Genomic DNA, 14,324 nt, shown 5'->3' on the forward strand with positions numbered 1-14,324 from the left:
TTTGTCATTTTTCCATGAATAAAGCTAAAGTTAATCCCTTTAACTGTTTAATGAATACTTTTTTTTTTTTAATCTAAATCTTAGTATTTAAAAGCTTACTAGTTCTCGACTAATCCGATCAGGTCATTCTACTAAAAAGTAAAAACTTTTCATTAATGATATGCTCCATACATAAGGTTCAAACTTAAAACTTTGTTTAAGCGTAACAAGCACTACATCACTTAAACCAATCATCTTCGGTCATATATATATATATATATATATATATATATATTTTCCTTAATATCTTATGTTTTTTTGATGGAAACTTAATTCTTTCTATTAAGTAAATCCAGAAATCAAAATAGTTTTTAAGAATTAATTCTTTATCTATTAAGTATTTTAGTAAAAGTCCTAAATTAATTTATTATTTGTAAAATCAAAATAGAATGGAGAGTTTTAATACTTTAAAAACTCTATTCTTAATGATAGGATAACCAAGAACTCTATCAAGTTTGAGTCTTAACTTGTCTATTAGTATAATTACTCCAACTTTATTTTGTGAAGAATCATTCTGGTTAGAAATGATCTATCTTAAATTGGATTGAAAATATGAATTTAAAGGGTGTTCGATATAACTTCTGTTTTTATATATATATATTTTTTAAAAGTATTTTTTACATGAAAAAAATATTAAATTAATATGTTTATAGTATTTTTAGATAATTTTGATGTGTTTATATAAAAAAAGAATCTGAAAAAATATTTTTTTTTATTTAAAAAAACTATTTAAAAAATATATCACACTTGGGGCATAATTGATCCCAAAAAACAGCTCAACGAAAAAACCAAAACCAAAAAACAAATGGTAATAATGAAGTGAATGGAGAAAGAATAAAAGCACATAAACATCTTAAAAGGATATGATTGCTTTCGTTGTCAGCAAGACCAAGTCAAGGATGATTGGTACAAGATCAAACAGTGCGCTGAACGTCTTTTTGGTAAGAGTCAAAAGATGTTTCTTTTTCCCGAAAGCAAGATTTCTCTTGCGTTGCGTGCTTAGCTTAGTCTTCTTCCGGACGGATTGGAAGTTTAATTGTAATTGTGTTTTAAAATATTTTTTATTTAAAAATATATTAAAATATTATTTTTTTTTATTTTTTTAAAATTCAGTATATTAAAATATCTAAAAATATAAAAAAATTTATTTTTTTAAAAATACGGGTTGAATCTTGTATTTTTAAACGGAGCTGAAATCCCACTGCTATCATCGCTGTTTATTATTACTGTTATTATTTGATCTCTGTGTTTCTTGAAGAAATAATTGATTTTTGTTTGTTTTAAATCGGTTAATACCAATTTTTTGTATTTTTTATATTTGTTTTTTTAAACTCAACAATGTTTGTTTTTGTGTTTTATAAATATTAAAAAAAATTAATTTTTTTTATTTTTTTCTTCAAAATAATCTTTTTATGTTTTTAAATTATTTTAATGTGTTGATGTTAAAAATAATTTTTAAGAAATAAAATATATTATTTTGATGTATTTCAAAATAAAAAACACTTTGAAAACAACCATTACCACACCTTTAATCACTATTTTAATTTTTTTGTTAATTTTTCACCACAATTTAATTTTTTTTTTACAAGATATTATTTGTTATTTTTTTTTTTAAAAAAAAAACTCAACTCACCATCAACAAATAAAAATGAAAATGTGTTTCAAAGCTGTAACTTGAAAACTCAGAAAAAAAAAATTAACTTTAAATTAACTAAAATCCCCAAAACGTGAGGGACTAACTTACAGGATCAAAAAGATAAAATAAAGGATTAAACTAAATTATAAGTAAATAGTAATACTTTGTATAACAAAAATCATATATATTAAAATAGATGGTTGTGGTTGTTTTTTAAAATACTTTTTATTTAGAAATATATAAAATTAATTTTTTTTTATTTTTTTAAAAATTATTTTTGATATTAACTTATCAAAATAATTTAAAAATATCAAAAATATATTAATTTAAAATAAATAAAAATAAAATTTTTTTAATTTTTTTCAAAATAATTTTAAGACCCCAAATACAATCACGAAAACTACTTCTGTTCGTGGCCCACCATGATGAAGCTTCGTTCGAGGAAGGAAGTTGGAGCTCCAGTCAGGCTCATGTCCTCCTCCTGTTTGATTGATGTGATCTTAAATTGCATTTAATGCGGATACTTTTAAAGCAATTATAAATAAATAAATAAGCTAATAGAAAGTCGGGAAAACAATGTTTCTCACATCTAGAACTGTCCACAATGTATTTTTTTTGGTAGTTAGACCCTTTTTTTTTTTTTTTTTTTTTTTCCCTTTGATTATTAATTTTTTTAATTTAATTTTTATATAATATATTCCTGCAGCTTCAGCTTGTGTTGATAATTTATTTTAATTTATTTTTTATATAGTTATTATAGTATTAAAAAAGTATTTTAGTATCAAATTAATATTAAAATAACTAGATTAATAAACTTTATAGAATTCATTACCTGATTTTAACCCTGACTATTCTAATTTATAAGTTAATTTTTTTAAAAAAATACACTTTAAATAATAACCGCTACCGCTACCACATTTTTAAACACTTCTTTAATCAAATGCTACCACGTTCTTCAACACTTAATCAAATGCAGTCATGGTATAGTTACAATGCCATGAAAACTGGTAAGATATCAGCTGATGAGCTTGACAGCCCAATAATTTAGAATAGACATTGTTTCAGACAACACATCAGTTTGGTTCGCTGTTTTTGTTTTCATAGAACTCACTACCAGAAGAAAATTCATTGCCTTTTGTTTTCAATAACATGAAAAAACAGCGAACGATTGCAATTCTTTTTGAAGACGATGACCAGAGGAGGAACCAGCAAATGATTCAGCTTCTTGGTATATTCAGGTTGCTTCTCTGACACTACCCAGGCAGCCAAAACCATATTTTTAAGATCCACTGGAGCATCATTTGAAGATCTTTTAGAATGTCAAGAAATTCATTTGTCCATTAACATCGCATTTAGCATTTAGAATTTTACAACCATCTCAAAAAAAAAATAATTAGGAACTGAACTTCAAATGGCTACAATTATCTCCATGCAGACAACCTGCCGCAGGTATCTACTACAATGTCGAAAGGATTCAGTCCTGGCAACTTCTTGCTAACATGAAAATTGGCTGTTCTGCAGTATCCAGAGCAATCTTTGTTTCGCAAGAAGGCCAGAGTTACAGAGTCTGTTACAGGGGACAAACATATCGAGGGCGGAGGGCGGCATGGCTCATTACTTTCTGAGGATTGATCAAGCAGTCGCAGCACTCTTGGTTCAATTTAAGTTCATTTTTTATAACGAGAAAAAGTCACTGATGTAGCTGCATGAAAGAAACACATGATGTTGAATGAAGCGTAATCATATAAGTATTAACTGGAAAAAAATGGCATACCATTTCGTGGTATGCTAACTGTTCATCTCTGAGATGAGATCTTCTAATTCATCAATGATTGCTTCATAGCAGAAAAAGTACTGCTCCTGGTGAACAGAGTTGAAAAGAGTCAGCAAAGATAAACGGGATTGATACATGATAAATGCAAAAATTGCTTCAAAATACATCCCAATGCAAAATTTTCAGTGCTGTTTCTGCTCTATACAATGACAACCAAGAATGGAATAAAAAATCATCCCTGAAAAAGGTGAAAAAATGGAGACGAAGAAACATGTAAATTATGGCAGCACAGCCATAGGATATAAATAATTCTTCATGGTCAGTAAATAAAGTTTGACATAAGTTAAAAAAAAAAAAAATTCTTTCTCAAGCTGGCAATGAAACAAATTAACCAAGGCAGAAATCTCAAACAGTCAGTTCAATATTAATTTCAAAAAAATCATTAAAACTGAACTAAGATGTGTCCTTGAAAATGAGGACATCCACTCGTGGATTGTGAGAAAAAAGATTTTCTTTTGGCTGAGCTACTCCACACATTTGTCAATGAATGCTCATTTTGTTAATGTTTAATGCTATTAACATATCATAGACAGCAACAAGCGACACTAAAAGGCACTGGTCTTCATGAACTTGAAAGCCTAAGCATATGAAAAAAAAAAAATTGAAGCTTTAAACAAGCAGAAGAAGATACCATGGTTTGAACCATCCCAATTCGCTGAGACCTAAATGTGGTAACGGTATTAGCAATGTCTAAAGCAGACATGTCACCAACAAGGATTCTCTGGACTGTGTTGTGAATTGTGCAATATGTTCCTGTTCTACCAATTCCTGCACTGAGCAACAGAGAGGTTGTCTCAGATGTTATGGAGATCTAGCAAATCACCAGTCATAAAAAGAAAAAAAAATCATTATTCATGAGCTGAACCTGCAGTGGACCACTATTGGGCCAAGACTGGGTGGTACATTATATACTCTTTTAAAAATTTCACGGACAACAATTGTATCTTTTGGAACTCCATGGTCAGGCCATTCAGGATACTGAATGTGCAAAACATTCATGGGTTGCTCCTCTGCCTGGAAGAAAAATAATATAGGAGAAGGCAATAACATGTTAATCAGTTTCCATCATTAAAGAGGGCTATTGTTGTAAAAAACAAAGCAATAGAATTCTGAAAGAACCAAAAATTATACATGTTCCAAGAACATCAATTTAGTCAGCAAGTTGTTCGAAAGCAGGATTAAATGGTAGTGGATGTAGGTATAGAACTAAAACATACCTCTGGAGGAAAAACTCAAGTGTTATATGGATGTCAGTTCTGGCTTGAGTTTTTATTTAAAAAAATTAGGAAAAAATGATTAGTTAAATTAAAACACTGAGTTGTAAAAGGGAAGTCTATAAACATACAAAAGTGCCTCCTGATTTCATAAATTGGCTGAATAGGAGAGCCCCGAGGGGAGGGGTGGAGGGGCGCACTGAACCTCAAACTTCCTAAACTATTGGTAAATATAAGTGGCTGCGCTGGAGATCAAACAAAATTTACAAAGCAGGGTACACTCCAACAGTTGATCTCCGAGCCTGAAGAAACAAGAAAGTTCAAAACAAAACTCCAGAAAATTTCCCACAGCCATAGAGACAAATTATGGTTTGTTACTACACATGGCATTCTGGCCTAGTTGTTTACTTAACAGTGCTTTTGTTTCCATCCTAAACGCATACCAACTAAACAAGTGTATCTATTAAAAACATGAGTTATAATAGGATAAACTATTTCAAAAAATGGCCTGCCACAAGCACAAGGTTCGACTCCAAACAGAGATACCCATCAGCTATGAGAACAAGACCAAAATCATATCAAAAACAGAATTGAAGATGTCACCTAGTATTTTGATCACTAGAAACCCTAACTAGTCTCAGGAGACTGGTTGTGTATAGAGAGGAAGTATCAAGCCTAGTACACCTTACCCAAAGTAAACTGCATTGTTTGTTTGTCAGATATAAACTAAAGTATTATTGTGTTTTCTAACCGTTAGCCTTGCTAAAGTTTAAAAAAAGTCCTTCTCGATAAAGAGGTCCTTATCTTATCAGGTTAAAACCTAATAACCATTCTAATGTCAATATATTTTTTATATTTTCTTTTAATATCGAGAATACGTCTTACATCCAAGTTTGTAATCCTTGATATTCTAAAAAGCAAAATAATTTTTTTTTGTATTTTTAAAATGTAGGCTAAATTCTCATGGATTTCATAAACTGGTTATTAAATCCAAAAAATGCATGCAAAGATATCAAGAAAACTATTTTTCTTGATTTTTTATATTTAAGGATTCTAAATAATGTCGTGTATTTTTTTTTATTATTTATGCTAATATTATTATTATTTTTTTTATTTTTTGAGAGATTTGGTCATATGCAATTTGGAATAAAATTGTATATTTTTTTAACAGAAAGATTTTGTTGTTTTTGTAGAGCAAAACTAATTAAATTAATACCAAAAAACATCTCGCGTGTAAGTCACAATTTCAAATATTCAACGTGGGGAAAAATGTGAGGAACCCAAAATTAATTACAAGATGATCTTCCAAAAATAAAAATAAAAATTATTAAAATTAGACTAAGACCATGTTTGGCAAAACACAAAAAATACATTTTAATCAAGCTATTTTAGCCACGATATCAACTCCACGCAAATTATTAATCAACATAATAATTTGACAATCCAACAATCAAGCATCAAATCTTGTTAATTTCACAAATTATATTCAAATTGCATACTAGTTCAAATGAATCAACACAAGCCCAAGCATAATTCATGCATCAAGATTTAATGTTTAATTATCAATCATAGTCCTAAAAAATGTACTTAACAAATCAACACAAATTTTCAAGTCATTTTAAACAAACAAACACACATTGATCCAAAATAATAATGTCCAACAATCCAAAAAACACAATAATAAGCATTATGTCTCAAATTTCAAGAAATTATAGCAATTTTTCCAAAATATATTTTGAGGTTATGAATCGACCTTCCAAGATGATTGGACCAGATTTGGATGGACATACGGTGGGGGGAACTTCTAGACTTGATGTGCATAGTGGTGGCATGTGACTTCACGCACGACAATGGATAGCCGTTACTGTTGGCGCGTCGTTGCGTGCGCTGATGAGGGAGTCGAGACGCGTCAGTTGGCTCAACAGAAGCTCCGCGTCTTCTTCTCTCCTTCTACATCGGCAGTGTCATCCACTGGTATAGATGTTGACAGATCAACAGGCTTAAACTTTCAATCCCCATTTCTTAAAATTTCTCTTTAGATGGTTGCAGCTGCTATCACTAACAGAAGAAGTTGGGTGGAAGGTCGAAGCTATGGAGAATGAGATAACGAGAGGGGCGTGGATTTACAGTCAATGGAAACTTCAGTTTCGGAGTAGGAGAAGGAAACAACTATTGTGAGGTTAGATCTGTTGGGCAAAAGAGGGAGGATGGAGAGTTTTTGTGTTGCTGGTGGGTCTCGGTGGTTAGCTGTCAGTTGGGTGAAACAAGAGTTGTTGATGGCAAGTTAAAGGGAAAGGGCTGGACAGTTGGGGTCATGGCTGGCTGGTGTGTTTTGAATGGTTTCAGAGGAGGCAGTAGTGGAGGAGGCTGGCGTTGATGGGAGAGGCTGCTGAGTGGAGGCTAACCAATGGTGGAGAAGGTCTCGGCAGTCAATGGTGATGGCTGATTGTGGATGGTTACGCTGGGTTGCCCACGGTGAAGAAGAAAACGAGGTTGTCGGGTGGAAAGGCTACTGGGTTTCAATCGCAGCTGGGTGGAGGAAATGCTATCAGTGTTGAATATGGTGATGGTTGGTATGCGTTATGGTGGCTAGAAGGTGCTGGATTGGTTTTGGTGGGAGTGGTGATGGCACTTGGTAATGGCTATTAGAAGGTTTGCTATTGACAAGGAAGGAGCTGATGGGGGACCTATGGTTCTAGGGGAAGAAAAGATGAGGATCCCGGTTGAGCTTGGGTGCACAGCGTTGGCTAAAGGTTGAAGATGGGTCTTGCTTGCAATGCCAGTGGAGAGGCAGCTAATGGTTAGGGTTGGTTTGAGAGGGAGAGAGGCTGGATTCAGGTCAAGTGCTAGGTTGATGGCTTGAAAGAGATGAAAAATTGTTGTTGGTGATTGACGATAGTGAGTTGGAGGAGATGAGGTTTTGGGTAAGAAAAAATGAAATGAAGAGTGTGGGGAGAGACTAATAGTGTGTGTGTTTTTCGGTGGTAAGAGGAGTTTTTTTTTTTTCCCCCTCAATAGGGGAGATGGTAAGAAATTTTATTTGTTTGGTTTTGGTGATTTATAAGAGAGAGTGATCGTGTGTGGTGTTTTTTTTTTGTGCTCTAACTAATTCTTTTTCTTCTTTTTTTTCGCTAATGCTTCCCCAAAATTCTCTTCCCTTTTTGTGTGGTATAGCCACTTATTTATAGGCAAAACAAATTTGTCTTTTTCCATTAATTTCTTGGTACCCAAGTAACTAAAAAAACACTATGGTCCCTCATCTTCTTCCTTTGCATTTTGGTCACCTTGTCCAAATTTTTTATTTTTGATGTATCTTATTCTTGATATTTTTAAATAAGGCAACGTCAACTTAATAAGAAAAATTAATCAATGATTTTAAAAGGAGTGTGTTAAAAACCAAATGCGTCGAAAGTAAATTTTTGAATTTTTAATTCTTTTGAAAAGACGCTAAAAATACCAAAAATGATGAAAATACATCAAAAATATATTTTTTAGATTTTTTTGTTGTTTTTTGCTATTTCTTGTATTTTTTTGAAAAAAAATAAGAAAAAAGATAAAAAAAATCAGGTTATGACAGAACCCATGAAGTCTCATAGCAGCAGGATGTAAGCAAGATCCCAGCTGCATGTTTTCAGAAGCGTACTGTTCCAGTACACCCTGATCCCTTGTTTTCCTCCGCAAGTGCAAACAACTTACAAGAGACAATTCCTGCTTCTTTCAAAATTCCAGAACCCTAATCATTCATGTTCCTAGAACCTAAAACTGCATTTGAATATTAGCATGTGATACCGGTCTACATATTCACAACAATCTCGTACATTAATTCCTTATCCTAAAAAAACAGCCAAATTGATGAGAAAGGTAGAGTTGTGCTTCTAGCAGTTCTTTATTTCAGCACATAAAAAAAACATAGAAACCATTCCTTTTGAGAAATAATAGTGCATTTCACCATTGACCACATTTTTTTTTTTTCATTTTTAGCTTGCTTAAACGATCCATATGTCATCATTGACATTTTTTCTAATCATTTGAAAATATAAATGTAAATAAATAGAACTTACCTCTTTATAGCCCACCTTCAAGTTGCGCAACAGTAATGACGAGTCAGTAGTTTTGATCCACTTCGTCACAGTAGAAATATTTCCAAAATCTCTAGGACCATCTTCTGCTTGAAAGTAATCTCCACATTTTACTGTCTGCACATACAATTCAAATTCAGAAGTGATTCAGGACATTTAAATGTCAAGAAAACTAAATTGTGTATATCATAAAAGCCTGTACAATGAGGTGTAAGTGCTTGGCTATGTTTCATTACAGTACTTGTTCTTTGTCAATAGGAACGCTATGCATGTTAAACCACTCACTCACATGTGCACACACCCACACACAAAGAAATGTTGAACAGCAAAATACATGAATGGCCTGCAGCATCTTCAGAATTGAGGCATCATATACTCTTTCAATCACTTCCGTGGCAGTCACATATGACTAGGAATCAGAATAAATAACTTGAACTTAAGACAGTGAAGTACCTTATAATTGTCCACTAATCGAGTAAGCATCACAATCACAGGGCAATGGTGCTGTATTATCATCTCCCAGAAATCCTCAAATGTATGTGGTAGTGGGCCCTGTGTAGCTATGAACTGTGAAATGTTATCTGATGAAGAAGTCTGCAAAAACAAGTAATTCCTATAGGGTCAGAAGGACAAGCAAAAATATAGTTTCAAGTACCTCATATAGATTTATATTGAGAGAGAATAAACTAAAGCTTCGATGTACTCTACCGTGATGAGGCTCGCATTAATATATCCTCTTGCAAATGGTCTATAATCCTTGCATGGATTAAGAACAACCCTATTTTGGTCAACTGGGATAAATAACATGGAAAAAAAAAATTCATTAGTCAAAAAGTGTTCTTGAAGCATCATACAAGTGATCTAAAGCTCTAAGAATTATATATATATATAGCTTACATGGTACAACATCCATGTACCGGTTTTTGTTCACATTCACACCGTCAAGAGCCACCTTGCAGCTTCTTGTCATCTGAGACGGTGTTATCCTACTAGCCTGCAACAAGAAAATCACGAGAGAACAACATGCTTTAACATAACACATGCAGCTTTTAAAAACCAAGATTAAGTCCAACCCACATCAACTAGAATCCCATTTATTGATTTGTTGATGTTAAATTGAAATTAATCTTTTTGTCCACTTTTTTATCATAATTTTGCTAGCAAAAAATAACAAAGAAACAGAAACAAAAATTTGAGAACATGTTTGCATAAAATAAAACAGTTCCTTTAATATTCAATTCCAAAAACCCTAAAAGGAAATGCCTGTCTCCCTTTTGTGTGCAAAAACTTGTCTTTAGAAAGAACCAAACTTTCAGTTTGACTTTTCTGGGGATCTCTTTTTGTTCCAAAACACAGCACGACTGTTGGCTGATTGTGCTCAACAAGCTTTCTACAATCGACATAAATTGGGAAAGAGCATTAATCCTCTCTCTGTTTTATGTAATCAAAGCAATGAAACTTGGCATCACTTAGATTTCACATGTCTCTATGCCAGACCTACATGACATCATCTTTTACAAAAGTGCAACGTCAACAGGCCTATTGGAGACTGGCAGGATAATTCAGCTGAGCCAAGATGAGTCACCAAATCTTCAGAAGATAGCTTTCTTCTATCTTGTGAAGCATTGCCAGGAGGTGCCTCTCTTTATCTTATCTGGAGGGAAAAAATACTAGATGTCATGAAGGAAAATGCTCCCCCATGACATTGTCCTTGATTTTTTTCTTTTTTGTTGTAAAATGTAAGCTTCCAGGAACTCCAATCCGTGATCTTGCCATTATACAGTCACTATTTGCAGTAATTATGGCTTACTCTAAATCTAGTTTGGCTTCTGCTTTCAGTCTCTTTGAAGAATGAATTTTCACTTTCTTTCAATCATGAAAAAGAAAAGGAAAAAAAATACATTTTCTTTCACTTCCCATTTTTTTTCTCAGTAACCAAACAGAATGGCCCTCAAAACATCCTTAAAACAGCAAACCACAAGAACCCATTTCATGCTTCCCATCTATAAACTTGATGCCTAAAAAAAATTGGCATATCAAAACAATCTTGTTTTGCTTTGAAAACGAATCCCAACAAAACCAAAAAAAAAATAGTAAGGAAAAAAAGATAGCATCTATAGATAAATAAAGAAATGCCATTTTGAACCTGTAAATGAGCGAACTCTTGCGCGATTCTCTCCCGGGTGCTGAGTTTCTTTTTAAAGAAGTGTAAAGCCTCGGAGCAATGCTGGTACTGGTCAGTCGAGAGAGAGATTTTGGGCGGCGGATCGGGAGAGAATTCGAAATGTTTCGGTAGGGAAGATATGGTGGAGATCGGTGGCGAGCTGCCAGAGGAGGAGGCGGCCATGGCCGGTTTCCGGTGGCGAAAAGAGCGTGATGAAATGAGGTTTCCCAGCTGTCTTGTCTGGGTGGAGTCAATGTAAAAGGACTGGACTGGACAGGACAGTCTGGTTTGTTGAGAAAGGAAAAGACTATTTTATTTTTACAGGCAATTGCAATTGGAATTTTATATATATATACACTAAAAAAAAATTAGAAAGAATTAAGTTTTTTTAATGTTTTTGAAAAAATTTTAATTTTAATTTTTTTTAAAATTAATTTTTTTTATATTTTTAGATCATTTTAATACATTAATATTAAAAATAATTTTTTAAAAATAAAAATATATATTATTTTAATATATTTTTAAATAAAAAGTATTTTAAAAACAACCACAACTATATTCTTAAATATTCTCTTATTGATCCATATAGCCCTTGAAATCTAATGGATTTTCACAATAATTCCTCTTTTTTTTTTAGGATTTGTTTTTTGATATTTTAATATTACATTGATTTAAAATTAATTTTATGATTAATTTTAATACTTTTAAATGAATATTGTTGACATTTAATTTAACAAAATAAAATTTAATTTTAATAAATTAAAAAAATTAGAACTTTAAAATTAAATTTGAAATTTGAATAAATATTTAATTTTTTTTATAAAATTATTAAAAAAATACTATGTCCTACAGGAATCACTATAGATTTTGTTTTTGTTCCTAGGAAATACTTTGATCTTTAATTTTCTTTTTCCCCTTGTATTGGTTCATTTAACGTTGTATTGATTTGGAATTAGTCTGGGTGATTTGATTTTCATGCTTACATATGATATCTCATGTTATTGGGAAACGTTTTGTCCATTGGTTTGATGAAATAAAATTTATTGATTTAAAATAATTGAAGTTTCGGGGACTAAATTTGAAGCTTGAACTAATGTTTAGTCTATTTTTTTATTTGCTAAAATCAAGATTGATTTGCATAGTTAAGGGAATAGTTCATGTCCTTTTATTTTGAGTCGCTTAACTTTTTTTTTTTAATTTGATCATTTCACGTTGCATTTTATTTAGGATTTAACTTGGTAGTTTATTTTTGATTACTTAGATATGGGTTTTTTACAATATCAAGGGAAAATTCCAGGGCTCGGTTGATCCTTAGTTTGACAAAAACAAAATAAAATTACATTGATGCAAAACAATTTAGGCTTAAGAGACAAAAATTGAACCAAAAACTAAAATGGTAGGATAGGGTAGATGGCTAGAGCAACTTTGTTAGCAAGTGCATTGCACGTGCCAGAGTATGGAGACAAGCCTTTAAATTCTAGCAATGTGTGTGGCTTGTTTTGGTGGCCAACTACCAACTTCCTTGGTGGAGTTAGTAGTGACGTGACAAGGGTTGTCGAGTGGTGCGACACATGTCATGTTTGGAGGCACATGCGACCCTTTTTCTTTTTCTTATTCCTTGCTTTCTTTTTTCTCTCTTCTCCTCAAGATTCATGATGACTTGCCAAAAAAATAAAGGTTTCTCATTATTTTGTTTATGTTTCAAATTTGGTTCCTATTCTTTTTAGTGCTATTCTTTGCTTTATGTTCCTTTAAAATTTTTTTTTTCAATTTCATCATTTAACATTAGGTTGGTTTGAAATTGGGTTTCGTAATGTTTTTTAATGGGATTGTCCTAGTTTCATGACCATATCACATGTTTGAAAAGTTAACCTTGATTGACATCAATATTTGTTTTATAATATTTTTTTTATATTGGTTTTTTTTTTCAATTTCGTCATTCAATATTAAATTTATTGGAAAATTAAAATTCATGATTTTCTTTGCTTTCTTTTCTAAGGTGTTATCTTGATGTCATTACTTAGGTTATGAGTTTGATGAGTTAACTCGAGTTGACTCAGGTTTTTTTTCAAGTTTTTATTTTAAGATTGAATATTTTTCAATTTCATCCTTTAATATTGGATTTATTTTTTCATGTTTTGCCTTCTTTTTAGGTTATTTCATTTGTATGATCTAACTCATGGGATTTGGTGAACTTGCCAGGGTTTGTTGGGTTTTTTTTTTTTGTCATTTTTGTTGATTAATTTTTTTTATCCTTTTATATTTGGATTGTTATGAATCGTGCATCATAATTTATTTTTATTTGCATTCTATAAGGTTATCTCATCCCCACAACCCCGATCATGAGTTTTGCATGTTAACTTGAGTAGTTCTTTATCTTTTTTTTTTTTTTTTTTAATTTCATCATTAAGCATTGAGTTGTTTGAGAATTTAACTTTGTAATTTGTTTTTTTTTTTTTTACAATCCGTTCTTTCTGTGGATGTCTTCATATGATATGGTCACTTTTTCTTTTTAAAAAAAAATCAGCCCATTTACTATCACTGAGTTTTATTTTTATCCAAGGTTTTCAATTCGTTTAAAATTTAAAATATTCTTAAATAGTTAAGATTAAATATAACTTTAATTTTAAGTCTTAAAGTAATTCAACTTAAACAAAATACCAAAATATTATGAAAGTAAAATGTTTTAACACAAAATAAACATAAATCAAACATCATCTCCATCATTAACATAAAAATAAGGATCTTGATTTTGTGGTGGTATGTAGGGAAAGTTATTAACTAGACATTCTAATAGTTGATCATTTCCACCAAGCTCAATATTCTCTTCATCAAAACATGTCTCTTCATCCTCTAAAGTCAAAGTAGACAAAGGTGCTTTTATAGTCTCCCAACTTATATCATCTCCATCAAAAAGGCTAGGTTCTTCACAAATCCATTCATTCAATAGGTCAATATTATCGAGGCTAATGGGATCTAAAGCATCCCTTATTTTGCTTAAATTCCTACAAAAAACAACATGAATATAAACCACATATATATTAGTGATAAATTTAGTTTTAAAAAATTAATATCATTGTTAATAAAAATAATAATAATCATTTTCAATATTATTATTAATATTATAATATCAATATTTTACCTATGTTGAATCCTCAAATTATAACGAACAAATACTAGATCACTCAATCTTTTATGCTCTAGCCTATTGCACCTTTTAGAATAAATGAATTCAAATATACTCCAATTTCTTTCACATCCAGTTGCACTACAATATTGACTAAGAATTCAAATTGCAAACTTTTGAAGTTCTTGAGTATCATTGCCAAATTGCTCTCACCATGCAACTAGATAAGAC

At 31.4% G+C, this 14,324-nt stretch overlaps 1 protein-coding gene across 3 annotated transcripts; it reads right to left on the reverse strand.

The window, feature by feature from the left end:
* Window positions 1-2,993: 2,993 nt before the first annotated feature.
* Window positions 2,994-11,282, reverse strand: LOC118035509 (protein-tyrosine-phosphatase PTP1). Of its 3 annotated transcripts, XM_035041096.2 has the most exons (9): window positions 10,949-11,282; window positions 9,700-9,796; window positions 9,511-9,593; window positions 9,256-9,396; window positions 8,785-8,919; window positions 4,375-4,523; window positions 4,141-4,282; window positions 3,450-3,535; window positions 2,994-3,377 (listed from the first exon to the last, which is right to left on the reverse strand). In XM_035041096.2, exons 1-8 carry the CDS (start codon window positions 11,147-11,149, stop codon window positions 3,464-3,466), a joined length of 1,020 nt encoding a protein of 339 aa, XP_034896987.1. In that variant the 5' UTR covers window positions 11,150-11,282; the 3' UTR covers window positions 2,994-3,377; window positions 3,450-3,463. The 3 variants fall into 3 exon arrangements, with proteins under 3 accessions (XP_034896987.1, XP_073260110.1, XP_073260111.1); XM_073404009.1 differs by lacking the exons at window positions 2,994-3,377; window positions 3,450-3,535 and adding an exon at window positions 3,549-3,687; XM_073404010.1 differs by lacking the exons at window positions 2,994-3,377; window positions 3,450-3,535 and having other exon boundaries at window positions 4,141-4,277.
* Between the last annotated feature and the right edge of the window lie 3,042 nt (window positions 11,283-14,324).

Source organism: Populus alba, chromosome 13, assembly GCF_005239225.2.
Source record: "Populus alba chromosome 13, ASM523922v2, whole genome shotgun sequence".
NCBI classification, from domain to species: domain Eukaryota; kingdom Viridiplantae; phylum Streptophyta; class Magnoliopsida; order Malpighiales; family Salicaceae; genus Populus; species Populus alba.